Below are 13,123 nucleotides of genomic sequence, written 5' to 3'. Positions count from 1 at the left end.
ATAGTGTCCACATAGAAAAAGAGGAGTTGTCTTTCACGTCCTTCTTGATTTCTTTCGCAATATTACGTCACAATCAGTGTTGCCAGAACAGAAAATCAATTTCTATTTCCGCACGAAATGTAACCCGTAGCAGAGTCATAGAACCCGTTCATGAACGGGTTCTATGACTCTGCCCGTAGCCGTAGCCGTAGCCGTAGCCGTAGCCGAACTCTGAAAAAGATGTTTAAATTCTAATCACAAAAGAGTGACTATAAATGCGATTAATGATTTGGGATATATCCATAATTGTTTTGCATTTGGCATTATTGGTTTGATTGCTATTAAATGGACATTAGTTTAGATTATTCGTACGAGACGCTCACATAGCCCGATGAGAAGCATGTGAACTGATTTGTACGTTGTATTTTTTATGGGGGAAATAAAAAAAAATTTTCAATTAAATTTTGATCGTTTTTGAATGTGTTTCCACGTTTCTGCTGACCGTGGAACTTCGTGTGTAGCTATCACATTAAGATTGCAATATAATTGTATTTTTCGTACCAATTACAATGACATTTTGTTACAACGATAAGGACGGCGAATTAGTCGGAAGGCATTGGTATCTGGATGATGTTTTTCGTAAGTCGGAGAAAATGTTCAGTTCCTATCCCAACCGAAATAGAAGGATACGACCAAAACGAATGTTCTCCTTAATAAAACCAAAGGAAGGGAACAGACGTGACGAAGATGAAGGATAATAAGGAAATTAAAATCAAGGCACACCAGAGAGACCAGACTGAACATATATATATATATATATACTGTATATAATAAAAAAAAACAAAAAAATTATATTTGGCTAGTATCGAAAAGATGATGTGGGGACGTAGAAATGAGAAAGGACAAGCGGAATTCTTCCACAACGGACAGCTTGACGCGCCACAGACCCTGCGTCCGGATGAGCTCATTGAGAGTCGAGGCTCGTTCGACATCAAGCCAGCGCTGAAACATGTCCAGGTCGGATTGATCGTGATCTCCATCAATCAGATCGGCTGACGGACCGAACATGGTGTACTCCAAGAACTGGCACATCCTGTCGACGGACATGACGTCACGTTGCAGGATAACAAAGAGCTTGTCGGCCAGTTGATTGGACAGCAAAGGAGTCAAAAGTCGAATGCAGCTGGACAGTGTTTCTTTGACTGAAAGGCCAAGGCCGGACTCGGCTTCTTGAGGCAACCAGAGGAGCCGGTAGGCATCTTGACTATGTTCACGGTAAAAGACGATCTCTTCGTGATTGAGACGGTCGACTACTCGCTTTTGCTGCGAAAGCCACTCCATCGCCCGACATATTTGCAATAGAATGGAGAGGCTCTGTTGAAGGCGTTCCATTTGTCCTTCCGTTTCCATAGTCAAGAGATGTGGCAATTGTTTCAACATGGCCACTTGACCAGGTGGGAAAACTTCAATTCCTACAAGAAAAATTGATGGGAGAAAAAGAAAAAAGATGAAAGTGTTACACGGCGTCGATTGTGTTTTCGTCATAGACTCTTTGAAAACAAAAATAAAAAATAAACGGACCAGCAGTTTTGATTCCCCGAGCAGGGAGAAGTGGTGCTGGAACGTGGGCCGTAAAAGTGACTACGGCCGGCTGAGCGAACGGCGCTTTATTTTCCGCCATTTCTAGTAGGCTGTCGTTGAAGACGGAGAGAAGGAGGTCGTGATTCTGCCAAGTGCTCTGCATGAACGTCACGCTGGCCGTCCTCAAGAGGACGCAATGATCTTCGAAGACGTTCCACTTCAAATCTTGACTCTTGACGCGACGCAACTCGTGAAAGTGGGGCGCAAGTGGTCTCTTGCTCGTCGCCTGTCACACACAATCAAGCGTGAGCCGGTTACGAAGTTTGCGGATGGATAATTCTCCTTCCCCGGTCCATTAACAGAAATAAATAAAAATCACCTGCTCGAGAAGTTGCGCCAGTGCCTGAAAATTGGCACCCGTCACCGTTCCATAATGATCCTCCAATTTGACGTGGAGGTCTTGACGGCTTTGTCTCATACCGGAGAGCCGGTTGCATCGCCTTGAAGGGGGTCCTTCTTGAGTTGGTTGAAAGCTCGTTAGGCTGTGCCGCTGGCCGGAGCTGGCCGACGACGAGGAAACGGAAGAAAACGATGGGCTCGATTTCATTCGCATTGGAATGATGTAACCATCTTCATCGGCCGTAGGTTTATTGACTGGTGATGGCTGCTGGATCGAAACGCAGTCGTAATGCAATCCGTCCTACATTTTTGGATTTTTTTTTTTTTTTAGGTCGATAATTAGAACGAATTTGTTGCAGGGGAAAAGACAAACAATAAATTCGACATGCTACAAACCTGTTTCGATTCTAAGGCATGCGAATCGTAAGTCGTGGAACGTTCCCTCGTTCTCATGCTAGCGCTTCGTTCCGGCTTCTTCGGCGTCATTCCATTGCGTATGTCACCTGGACGTTAAAACCAAATATGTGTCGTCAAAATTCACAGGCACGTATTTAAAGAAAGGAAAAAAACAAAAATCAAATAAAAAAAAAAGAAATCTGAAAGAAAAGTGAAAAATGGTCAAGAAAATCCTAACCTAGATTGGCGTATTCGGCCGCATTAGGGCGGCTGTTATGGACCTGTGACGGAGAAAATCGGCTGACGTCATGGGACATGGGATCGCTAGATTTTGGCGGCGGTGGACGCGAAGGTCTGTTGGTCGGAGTCGATGTATTAGAACGTTGGGGCGCCGCCACAACAAGCGGCTGATCCAACGAATGCAGACGCGGAGGTGGCGGAGGTTTGGGACGGCCTGTTCAGCAAAACACACGTATCATTAATTGCCGTGGCTTTTCGTTAACAAAACAAAAGACAACTGGTGAGTACGCGTCATTGTGCGTTTTTCAACGTCGTTTGAATACCTTTAAGAGAAGCGCTTTTGAAGGAGTTGCTCTGATGACTGTTGGCCGGCGACGGGCAATCACTGCTGCCCAGCGAAGAGTCGCTTTGTTGCATTTCCATCGAGGAGTGACGACCCGAATCGCTGGAGGAAATCGAGTCATGGGCAGGCGACCGCCCGATGACGCTGTCGTTGCTGTTGTTCTGTACCTTGCCCTGCACGACTTGAACCTGACCGATGGGATGGAAGTCAATCGGGTGAACGATTTCCGGTCGTATTTTCGGCGGCAGCGGTTCGGCCGGTTCGTCCCATCCGCCATCTTTCTTCAAGCCGAGGAATTTGCGTAACGAAAAACGGCTTTTCCCCTTTTTACCGTTGACGGTGGCACGGCTCTCGGCCGCGAACCGGTCGGAGCGTGACAGTCGCGAGCCGGAAGGTCTCGATGATCCGCCCCCGCAACTTCCTCCCGCGTCCGCCATGTGGAGGAAGTGCGTGGCGCGTTCTTTGATGAACTTGCGGATCGACGGAGGTTTCGTCGCCATCGATTGGCTATCCGACCGTTCCACCCGCGTCAGCGACACGGAACGCGGATGACCGTCTTCCTCATCCACCGCCATCGATCCGCCATCCGGAGACGTGCAGATCAAGCTGTTCCGGAACCGAGGGCTTGCCGAGATGGCTCGATCGGAAGGTCTGATCTTTTCCGCCGAAGTAGGAGGCGATTGCTTCGCGGGGGTAGTCACGACGCACTCGATCAGCGAGGGGAGGGCTGGCGCTGGTGGGGGTGACGGTGGACTTTGAGCTGGTGGAGGTAAAGGAGCCACGGGATCGGCCATATTCAAAGAAGCCAAAGAGGACGGAGGAGATGACGGACCCGAATCGGACTGGCTGGCCGAATTCTCCGTGTCACACGACAGCGGAGTGGGAGGAGCCTGTCGTTTGGGATTACCGCCGTTGATGCCACGTTGAGGCTGACACACTCGCGATAATTCCAGCGATCCGGCCAAATTGGCTCTCAGGGCTTCGAAGGCCGACCGTGTTAGCCCCCTGGTGGAATTCGATCGGCAATCGACAGAAAAGCTGTCCGTCTTTGTTGCTTCTTCTTTCGCTTCGTCCGATTTGTTGGTCAAGCGAGGCGATTTGCTCAACGGCGTCGGTTGTGCATCCGGATGTGTTTGGACTTGATCCTCCTGCTCAGCAAGAACGGCCTTGATTGGGTTGTTATTGATCTCGTTTGCCATAGTAATGGGCGATGGAGTTCTCGGAGGAGTGACCACTTCCGCCTCTGCTAAGTTTTCCAAGACGAAATTTGGCGAAATCGTTTCAACTTCCGCAACCTTCGGCGACGGACTCGGTTGCGGCAAGGCCACGCAAGCCGAGGGTAGTATCTCAGTCAAATTTTCAGAAGAGCCGAGTAAATCCAGACGTTCCAGCGCGCTAAGTTGTTTAACAACTTGGCATTTTTGGGGAATTGGCGAGTCGTTTAAATTTGCCGGAATTAGAGATGGAAGGTTAGGCGGGGCTTCGTGGACCGTATCGTCTCCACCGGATGATAAATGGACAAAGCGAATGCTGATCTGACCAGGCTGACATTCGGCGCTTTGGAGCTTCATCTGCGGCTGTGGCGATTTCGATTCGCTCGTGCTGACCTTGTCGGCCGGATGCGATGCGACGACGGTCGATTCTGCGACTCCAGCTGGCGGAGGAGCTCCGCCAGTTTGCGGCTTAATGGGAATGCGAGGCTTTTCCCTCCAAACCGGAGGCTTCCTGGTCAACGTGCTTCGGTTGGATGCAGGTTTGGAGCTGTCAGACTCGATCCGGCCGGATGCGACTCTGCTCGACTGTAGAACGATGTGCTTTGTGTTGCTAGAAACGTCTGGAGGGGCGGTGGGAGTGGGTGAAGCCGGCGGCGTAGGCAAGGGTTGCTCCTCAACAGCAGTTTCGTTGGTGATTACGGCTGGAACTGGATCCGAAAAGGACGTGATCTTCTCAACTTCTGGTTTTTGGACGACGTTGTCAATCAATTGCTCCGATTTCTTCAGCAAGTTTTCGCGGTTCTTCATCTGCTCTTTGTTGTTGGTCTGGTTCGTGACGGCAGTGCTGCGGGCAATTCCGGCCGTCAGCACTTGGCCGTTTCGCATCGGCGAAACTAAGTTGATCTTGGGGCAATCTGACGTCGCTCCATTGGACTTGGTTCGTGCTGCGCTGTTTAGCGACGGTGCCGACTGGCCAAAGGGTCGGATGGTCACCAGAGGCGCCGACGTTGACGACGAAGTGACGCGAGTCGACGACACGCCGTGATTCTTGAACGTGGCCACTTCGGAAGCCAACAAGTTACGGCTGACCGAATTGAAGCTGGTATTCTTCTGCGTTTGATTGTGGATCTATGAAATCAAAACACAGAAAAAGAAAGAAAAAAAAAAACGGCAATAAACAAGAGTTTCTATAGCGAAAAGGAGAAAAATAGGTGAACGTAATCAGAACCGAACGAAGCGTGTTTGTAGCGGGAAAGAAGAAAGAGTTACGGGCCATCTGCTGGATCGAAGCTTTTGAAGAAAAAAAAAAAGCGTCAAACTTGCCCTGTTTTCTCTCTTTCTTTTCTCCTATTTAGTCTGACAACTCCAATTTCAATAGAATCGAGAGAGGTGGTGGAAGCGGTTTTCCAACCAGCATCTGCTCATTTTCGCGAAATATCACGTCTGCAACACTTTCTCGTCGTTAGAGAAAATGCAAGCTCCGAACCAATGAGACGAGAACATGTCAAAACATACTATAACCGATCTTTTCTCACACCAGACTATGGAGATTAGGTGGGAAAAAAAAATAAGAAGAAGAGGAAGAAGGAGAAAATGAGCTTTCTTTTTCTAAAAATTTGGGGTCACAGGGCCAGAGTGCAATCGCTGGGAGGAAAAAAAAAAAATCTTTGCTGTTGCATGTCTCTGTCTCTCTCTCTTTATCCTTTTCTCCTTATTTTTGGGTTAGTTATATACACATACTAGAATTTGAAAACACAGCTTTGGGGTTGGGTGAGAACCCGGTGCCCCAGCACGACGTCCGACCCAAACGCTTGCCAACTTCAGTTTTTTTCCTTCGTAATTAAAAAAAAAATTTCGTTGTTACGAACACGACGCTCACACAGATTAGAAATAGAAAATATAGGAAGTATACACACACACGCATTGAGAAGAGAGAAGGAAAACAAAAAAGTAGAGTCAAGATATATATAATAATGACAGTTATCATTCGCCTATCTTCTTCATAGCGGGGCAAAACAAGTAACCTTCAACACGACCCCACGTCTACTTCTTTTTTTTTTTCCCCTTTTGTAAATAGGGTTTCGTGTGAAACCAAACAAGATCCCCTGCCTGAGCGTGTGTGTGAATAAGCCACGAAAAGAAAACAACAACAACAACAACACAATATTTTAAAGTCACATTCAACAAATATGAAAAAGGGTTAGTTAAGATACCAAAGAGTTGTCCGACTGCGTGTGTTGAGATCAAGAGAAGAAAATAACCCACTTAAAAAAAAAAAAAAATTCGTTAGGCTTCACTTCGGATGGAATTCAAGAGCCCAGGTAAAAGAAAACAAAAACCGGTGAGGATAAGCGGAGGTAGCAAAGTTTAATTAGGACATCAGATTGACTCTATACGTTATATATCGTCATGTCGATGTAATAACAATACAATGATTTTGAAAAGGAAATAAAAAACAACAACAACAACAACCAAACCAGGAGAAGAGAGAACGTGAAAAAGCCCTAAAGGTGTCCGTGCTGGATTTTCGAGTCGGAGTCAAAGGTTGTTGTACACGAAACCCGCACCTGCCCATATGAAGAGACTGACGGAATGAGTCGAAGAATACAAAAAAAAAAAGAAGAAAAGAATAGGACGAAGAAATAAAAGAGAAAGAAAAGAAAAAAAAAACAGGATGGTTAGAGATGGACATCAAGACGCAAGATGGAGGACACACGAGAGAAAAGGAACGAGTAATACATGTGCCGTGTACCGTTTGAAAGCTAGCGGTTTGCACATATTAACCAAAAAAAAAAAAGAGAGAAAAAGCCGTCCCTATATCGGACATGAAACATGCTCATCTTCTTCTACTATGCACGCAGCAGTAGTTAAAATGAAGGAGGGGAAGAAAAAAGGTCCGTTGCAACGTCAACGATTTTCCTGTCGCACAATCTCTGGCGGTAGATTCCGAATGAATGTCGTAAAAAAAAAAATTAATAGCAGACGAAAAAGACGGGCGCGGTCCATTGGTGGTCGCTGAAAATCACATCGACTTAATTCGTTTCTTTCTCTCTCCCCTTTTTTGTGCGTGTGTGTGTGTCTTTCCACTAACCGCAATTCCCAATGCACACCACGCCACGTAATGGCTTGTATTCCCTGGAATGTCATTTGGGTAACGAAGGACACATTGCCGAATGGCCATTAGAAAGTCTACAAGGAAAAAGACACACGCGCAAGGTATACACACCCACACAAAACCAAAGAGGTGCGAGAAAAAGGCAAAAAAAAACATCAAAAATAGAAAGGAATGTTTACCATGCGTTCCTCCTCGGTGAAAGGGACATCGTCGTCGTCGTCGTCGTCGTTCTTGCTGTTGCGATGATCCGTTTCATCGTCGTCGGTATCGTCGTCGAAACATTCCTGGCCTCCATAGCCGATGACTTGCACGTGGGCGTCATCGTCTCCATCGGGGAAGTTGACCGATTTCGAATGTTTAGTCCTTGTCGGTGCTGAATTGCCGTTAGTTTTGAGGATGGCTTTGACCCCGGAGGATGAACGGGTCGACGGGTTCATCACCGATGTCGTCGTGGTGGGTCCCGTCGTTGTCTTCGTCGCAGCGCTTGTGGTGGCCGTGACAACCGGCGTCAGACTGCCGATCGTTGCAGCGGCCGTCGTCGTGCTACCGGTTCTGTACGAAGATCGGCAGTGATTGAGGACAGACTGGTAACGTGAACCCAATCCGGTGCTGCTGGAGGGGAGAGCAGATGACGCGACATCTTTGGTTGGGTCGGATGAGGTCATCGGCTGCAACAGGAGGTCGTGTTCCTCTTTCGACTGGAAGCAGTGACTGCACAAGTCGCTGCGCCAGGCGTTAGATTCAAACGATTTGCAAATGGACGACATTCCTGAATTGCTTTTCGTTTTTAATTCACTGATTTCAAATCAATGTCGCAGTCATAGTTTGGATGAAACACCAATCGAGATAAGTCGTCCATTGGTCAGATTATGAATGAGGTTTTCATTAATCAAAGTAGCGACCTCTTCTCGAAATCGTGTGTTTACACACTGTCACGTTCGTACACTGTAGATAACCACGTCGATGGAGAAAACAAAAAAGAAAACCGGATAATTTCTTCCAAGTAAAGAAAATAATAATGGAAGATCACAGTCTGCTCTTCTTTGTGTGTGTGTGTGACAACAAACAACAAATTTAGCGACACTGACGGGGTTTCTTGTGGCTCTCAGAGTAGCCAAACAAAAGAGGCTTCATACGCACGCACAAAAATCGGGGTAAAAAAAAAAAAAAGAAAATGCTCAGCACTAAAAGTCTGGTTTCTGTTGACTATTCGTGTGTGTGTGTGTGTGTATAGTTCTGTAGTAGGTTACGTAGAAAGAAAAAAAAAGGAAACCAAACAAATGCCCACGTCCCGCACTGCGTGTGTTACGAGCCAGCCGTCGTTGTTGCCTCCCGTCGGCCACCGAGTCTGGCATTCGACTGCGATGCCGCTGGGCTTTCTCCTTTGACCAGCCCAGCAAGATCACTTCGGGGCGTATATTTCACATTTTTATTTTTATTTTTTATTTTCCCCTTCAACTCCGGTTTTTCCAGTGGTGTCTCTACCTGTTCAATCGGGTTCAGCAACGCATAAAATTGCCGCTTGCCGTTTTCTTAGCTTTTGAAAATATAAGAAAAAAAAGACAAAAAACAAAATGGCGATTCATTGAAATGAAATGAGGCGAGCGGTTTATTTTCTCGATAATACGAACGATGACGAAACTGCAAAAGTGATCATCAAAAGCCAGCCACTCTCTTTCCTCCTCATCTTTTAGTGGCTCGTCATTATGGAACAAAAAAAAATAATAAAAATAAAATGAAATACGGGATCAAAAGATGTTGTCGACAGCAATTTTGTTCTTTGAAAAAGATATAAGGAAGCTAAAACGCATCGTTACAATTGGTTTAGCACAACCCCCTCACCAGAGTTCGTGTATCCAAGGGCTATACGAACGTGAAACGTCGCGTCGTAAGAATCCCGCACACGCACGGGGTGGCCTAGAGGTGGCCACACAAAATTCCAGAGCCACCTCCAGGGCTTCTTCCACTTCTCTTCTTCACCTTTTTATATTTGTTTTATTTTTGTCTTCCACATATCCCCTCTGTTTTATTTTAGTTTTGTTCATTCTTGGCTTTTTCTGAAGTTTTTGTTGTCTTTTTTAAACGCCCCATCGGCCCCCTTTCGATTCTTTTGTATACTCCTCAACACAATTTGAGGGCATTCCGTCATTTTAACGATGCTATTCGGGTTGAGGGAAGAAACAATAAAAGACTTCACCAGAGAGTCTCGAAATGTGACACACAAGACCAACAAAATAGAAAAAAATCAATTAAAGACTCGATATCTTTGTGTGTGTGTGTGTGGCTATGCATCGAACAATGTTTTGAATTGTTTTTTACGCGATTGTGTTTCGATGCGGTTACTAGTTTTACCTTGTTCTCTTCTCGTTCTTCTTCTTCTTCTTACCTGTTTAGGTTTGGCTGGTTTACCCAGAAGAGGCTTTTCTCCATTCGGTGGAATTATCCGCCCCTTGGATCTCGTATTCCAAATTGGGAAGGGGACTGACGTGATGATTCGATGCGGTTCTATTACCCTCAAAGAAAACGGTTCTACCAAAAGGAGAATGGAACGCAAGATCGCAGGAGGAAAATAAAAAGAAAAAACAAAATTCAAAACGAGGTAGAACAAGAATGAAGAGGGGAGAAGAAGAAGAAGAAGAAGAAGATAATAGCCCGAAGGAACATGAAAGTGCATCAGTACAGGATGCTTTTATTATAACTGCCCTTTATTTTTTTTGTATTCGTTCAAACTACCTAGAGTGGGGGGTGGGGAATGTGCATCTACCCAGCAGCCAGGAAAAAAAGATTGTCCTTAAAAACAGACGAAGGGAGAACAAACAAGAGAAGAAAAAATGATCGTGAACATTGAAAAGCTATCACGATCAAGTGACATTTTTTTCACGCTCGATGGACATGATCATCGTTGCGATTTTATCGACTTTGAAAATAACACGACAAAAAAAAAAAAAAATGTGGGAAATAACTATGGAGTACAGTTAGCCAGTCAGGTCTCCATCCAGCGGATATATATGCCACATATGAAATGTTTTAGCTGATACCGTTCAAGCGTTTGTGAATTAAACAAAGAAAGAAAGAAACGTGGAAAATTGGTTGAATACCCTCGATCAAGGAATGGGTTTAACGTTTCTTGATTTCTATGATATATTCAGCCGGATTTTGGTGCTGCCCGTCCTTGGCCGGTATATATATTGGTAAACAAAGAGAACGTTTCTTTCTCTCTGACCAAACACGGGCACTGGAAAAAAAACCGGTTCTAGTTTTTGTTTTTTTCTCTCACTAGAACCACCAGCAGAAATTTTCAAACGAAATCTCCCTGCAGCCGGTGGATATAACATATATATATTTAAAAAAAAATTAGAAACATTTAGGTATTGCATCTCATTCCGTTCTGGTGCATATCTAATCCACGGGCTCCGGGTGGGGTGTGAGCCTTTTTCTTTTTTTTTATTGCTTTGATGAGTATTTTCTGACTGCTATTTTTGTGTGCGTGTGTATTTATTTTGATTGTTTTGTTTCGTCTTTGCTTTTAATTTAAGCCTATTTTTTTTATTTATTTTTTTTTTTAATGTTCGTATTTATTTTCTTCTTGGAGAAATGAGAAAAAAAATGGCAACACCAATCATACTGACCTACATCTTTCTCTTGAAAATAGCATCGAGATGTAATGCTATTCGAGTCACGACCGGCATAATAATAAAAAGAAAATGGCCTCTTCTTTTCTCCCATTTCCTTCTAAAATTTTTGTTTTTGTTTTGTTTCAGAAATTATTTTCTCGGGATGAATTAGGACAGAAATGTTGATGAGATTTCAGGAAGAGGCCATTTATTGAACTCCTTGAACTCGCACATGGTCCAGTGCACTTTGATAAAAAAAAACCTACGCAGTAACCGAATGATATTAAGACAGACTTTAAAAAAGCGCGGGCTTTTCAAGTGAACCGCGCACACGGGGCGCGTGATAGACGACGTACTTTGCTGTACCGTGTACAGTATATACGATATAAAGAGATACATTAAGCATACACAAGCGGACGCCTCTCTGTTTGCGGATAGCGAGAAAAATGAGATGGAATAATAATGTATAAGAAAATGGTGGCGCGTGACGGTTGACGCAATAATAAAAGAAAGGTAAAGATCCGTTTTGGCGGGGCATTATGTCTACACGCTAGCAAAAAATAAGCACGGCGAACCCGAATGCCGGGAAATGGGAAGAAAAACTGACGTCATTTTTTATTTTATTTTATTTGTTGTTTTTTTTCCACTTTGGTTGGTGGTGGTTGACCAAATACGGCATTCCATGGCTTGTCAGTATTCAAATCACGCCCGAGCTGAGTCATATAACTCTTTTATCCATTCCTATTTATCTTTGGGTGTTGCTGTGTCTAAAGAAAAGGAAACATAAAAGTAAACTCTTTTCATGTTTAACAGCATTACAAAAAATAAAATAAATAAATAAATAAGAAGAAAATAAATACATCGTTCAACGTTTCATCCGGTACAGAGTTGAATGACATTTCCTATCTTCATTTCATCGTCTTTTCTTTCTCATTTTATTATTTATTAATTTTTAAATAGTCGGTGCTATAATAAACAGCTCCTTGGTGTTGTAAAAACTGGGCAATGAACAAGAAAAGAAAGGCCAGGCAGGTGTTTGGCTCGCAGGTTTATTTTTTTCTTTTTTTCAGTCCATGTGTAATCGTAGAGGTGTGTCTTGATTGGCTTCGTTATCAAGTCACCCATAGCCGGAAGGGTGGCGGAAGTTTAGGGTCACCAACCAACCACAGCCGTCATTTTCTTTTATTCTTCTATGCAGCTATGCAGTTACTGTTGTTGTTGTTGTTAAACATGCGTCTACCTTCATTACGTTCTACAACCCGAACCCGACGAGAGTTTTCTCGTTGCTAGCTTGACCCGGTTTCTAGCTGTTCTTGACGAGTCAGTGGGTTTCGATCTCACCTGCGGTGTGAGCCATACCTTTCGCACCTGTCATCTATTTTTAAAAAATAACCATAGACAGTAGAAGACATCGCGCACGGGGTTCTATAGTGTTGTGCATACAGCTGGCTAGATTGAGTGTCCGTCCCTAAGATTGTTGTGGCCGCAATATAATGGACGGGAGAAGACTTTTGCCCGCTCGGCTGCTTTGCAACGAGGTATAGGCGTGCCCACGATATATATCACCGATCGTGATGAATTTCACCGCCCTGCAATCCCGGCTGCAGATATACTGTGTATGTAAGCTGACATGTATTTGTGTTTGTTGTTGAGCTACGTCATTATTCCCGTTGCAGTTATGTAGAGTAGTATATATCTGTTGGGTTTTTCATTTTGAAGTTTTGCGCCGTGTTGTTTGGTACGCCACCAAATATGAAATACAACGGGAACGGCTAACAAAAAGGAAGAGCCTCCCACTTCCATCTTAAGAATTTGCTGTTCCATTTTGCCCACCTTCACGGATGTTTAACCGTCGCCTTTGGCGAGAGACTGCCAACAAAAGAAAGAGGAGAAAAAAACATGCCCCCGGCAGGAATTGTCTTCACGTTGCTTCCTCGCGTGCTAAAACGTAATTCAAATGAAAAAGAAATGAACGCCAATCCATCAGCGACGGATGAAAGTTGCTTTCATTTCCATCGTCAATTTCCTTGTAACGTTTTCATTTCTTTTGGTTTGTTTTTTTGTTTCCTCTTTTTTCTTTCTTTCAGAATGGCAACGTTTATACAACAACAAGTTTTAACGTACAAGACGGAACTCGAAGCTCATCTCAATCACTCCATAATGCATTCACACACCAATGAAAAAAACAAAAACAATAAGAAATCGAAAATAAAAACATTTTTGGAATGAAATGATGGGGATT

The 13,123-nt window shown here is 44.3% G+C and overlaps 1 protein-coding gene and 1 long non-coding RNA gene across 2 annotated transcripts; one reads left to right on the top strand and one right to left on the bottom strand.

Annotated features, from left to right (window-relative positions):
- Positions 1 to 508: 508 nt before the first annotated feature.
- On the bottom strand, positions 509 to 8,616 carry LOC116930606 (platelet binding protein GspB). Its single transcript, XM_032937972.2, has 7 exons — positions 7,447 to 8,616; positions 2,919 to 5,280; positions 2,594 to 2,809; positions 2,356 to 2,462; positions 1,940 to 2,260; positions 1,561 to 1,846; positions 509 to 1,451 (listed from the first exon to the last, which is right to left on the bottom strand). Exons 1-7 carry the CDS (start codon positions 8,032 to 8,034, stop codon positions 829 to 831), a joined length of 4,503 nt encoding a protein of 1,500 aa, XP_032793863.2. The 5' UTR covers positions 8,035 to 8,616; the 3' UTR covers positions 509 to 828.
- A 3,476-nt stretch (positions 8,617 to 12,092) lies between these two features.
- LOC116930677 lies at positions 12,093 to 13,096 on the top strand. Its single transcript, XR_004398494.2, has 2 exons — positions 12,093 to 12,497; positions 12,601 to 13,096. It is a non-coding gene; the product is annotated as an uncharacterized LOC116930677 (long non-coding RNA).
- Positions 13,097 to 13,123: the final 27 nt, after the last annotated feature.

This window comes from Daphnia magna, linkage group LG9 (assembly GCF_020631705.1).
Source record: "Daphnia magna isolate NIES linkage group LG9, ASM2063170v1.1, whole genome shotgun sequence".
NCBI lineage: Eukaryota > Metazoa > Arthropoda > Branchiopoda > Diplostraca > Daphniidae > Daphnia > Daphnia magna.
The sequence above is the reverse complement of the archived record's forward strand: the minus strand, read 5'-3'. Positions and strand labels throughout refer to the sequence as shown.

Excerpts from the sequence above, each read along its gene's own strand:
- LOC116930606 (XM_032937972.2), bottom strand. The coding sequence starts at position 8,034 with ATGTCGTCCATTTGCAAATCGTTTGAATCTAACGCCTGGCGCAGCGAC. Across the intron at positions 2,261-2,355 it reads ATGCCTTAGAATCGAAACAG|GACGGATTGCATTACGACTG; the intron begins GTTTGTAGCATG and ends CCAAAAATGTAG. Across the intron at positions 1,847-1,939 it reads TGGCGCAACTTCTCGAGCAG|GCGACGAGCAAGAGACCACT; the intron begins GTGATTTTTATT and ends TGTGTGTGACAG.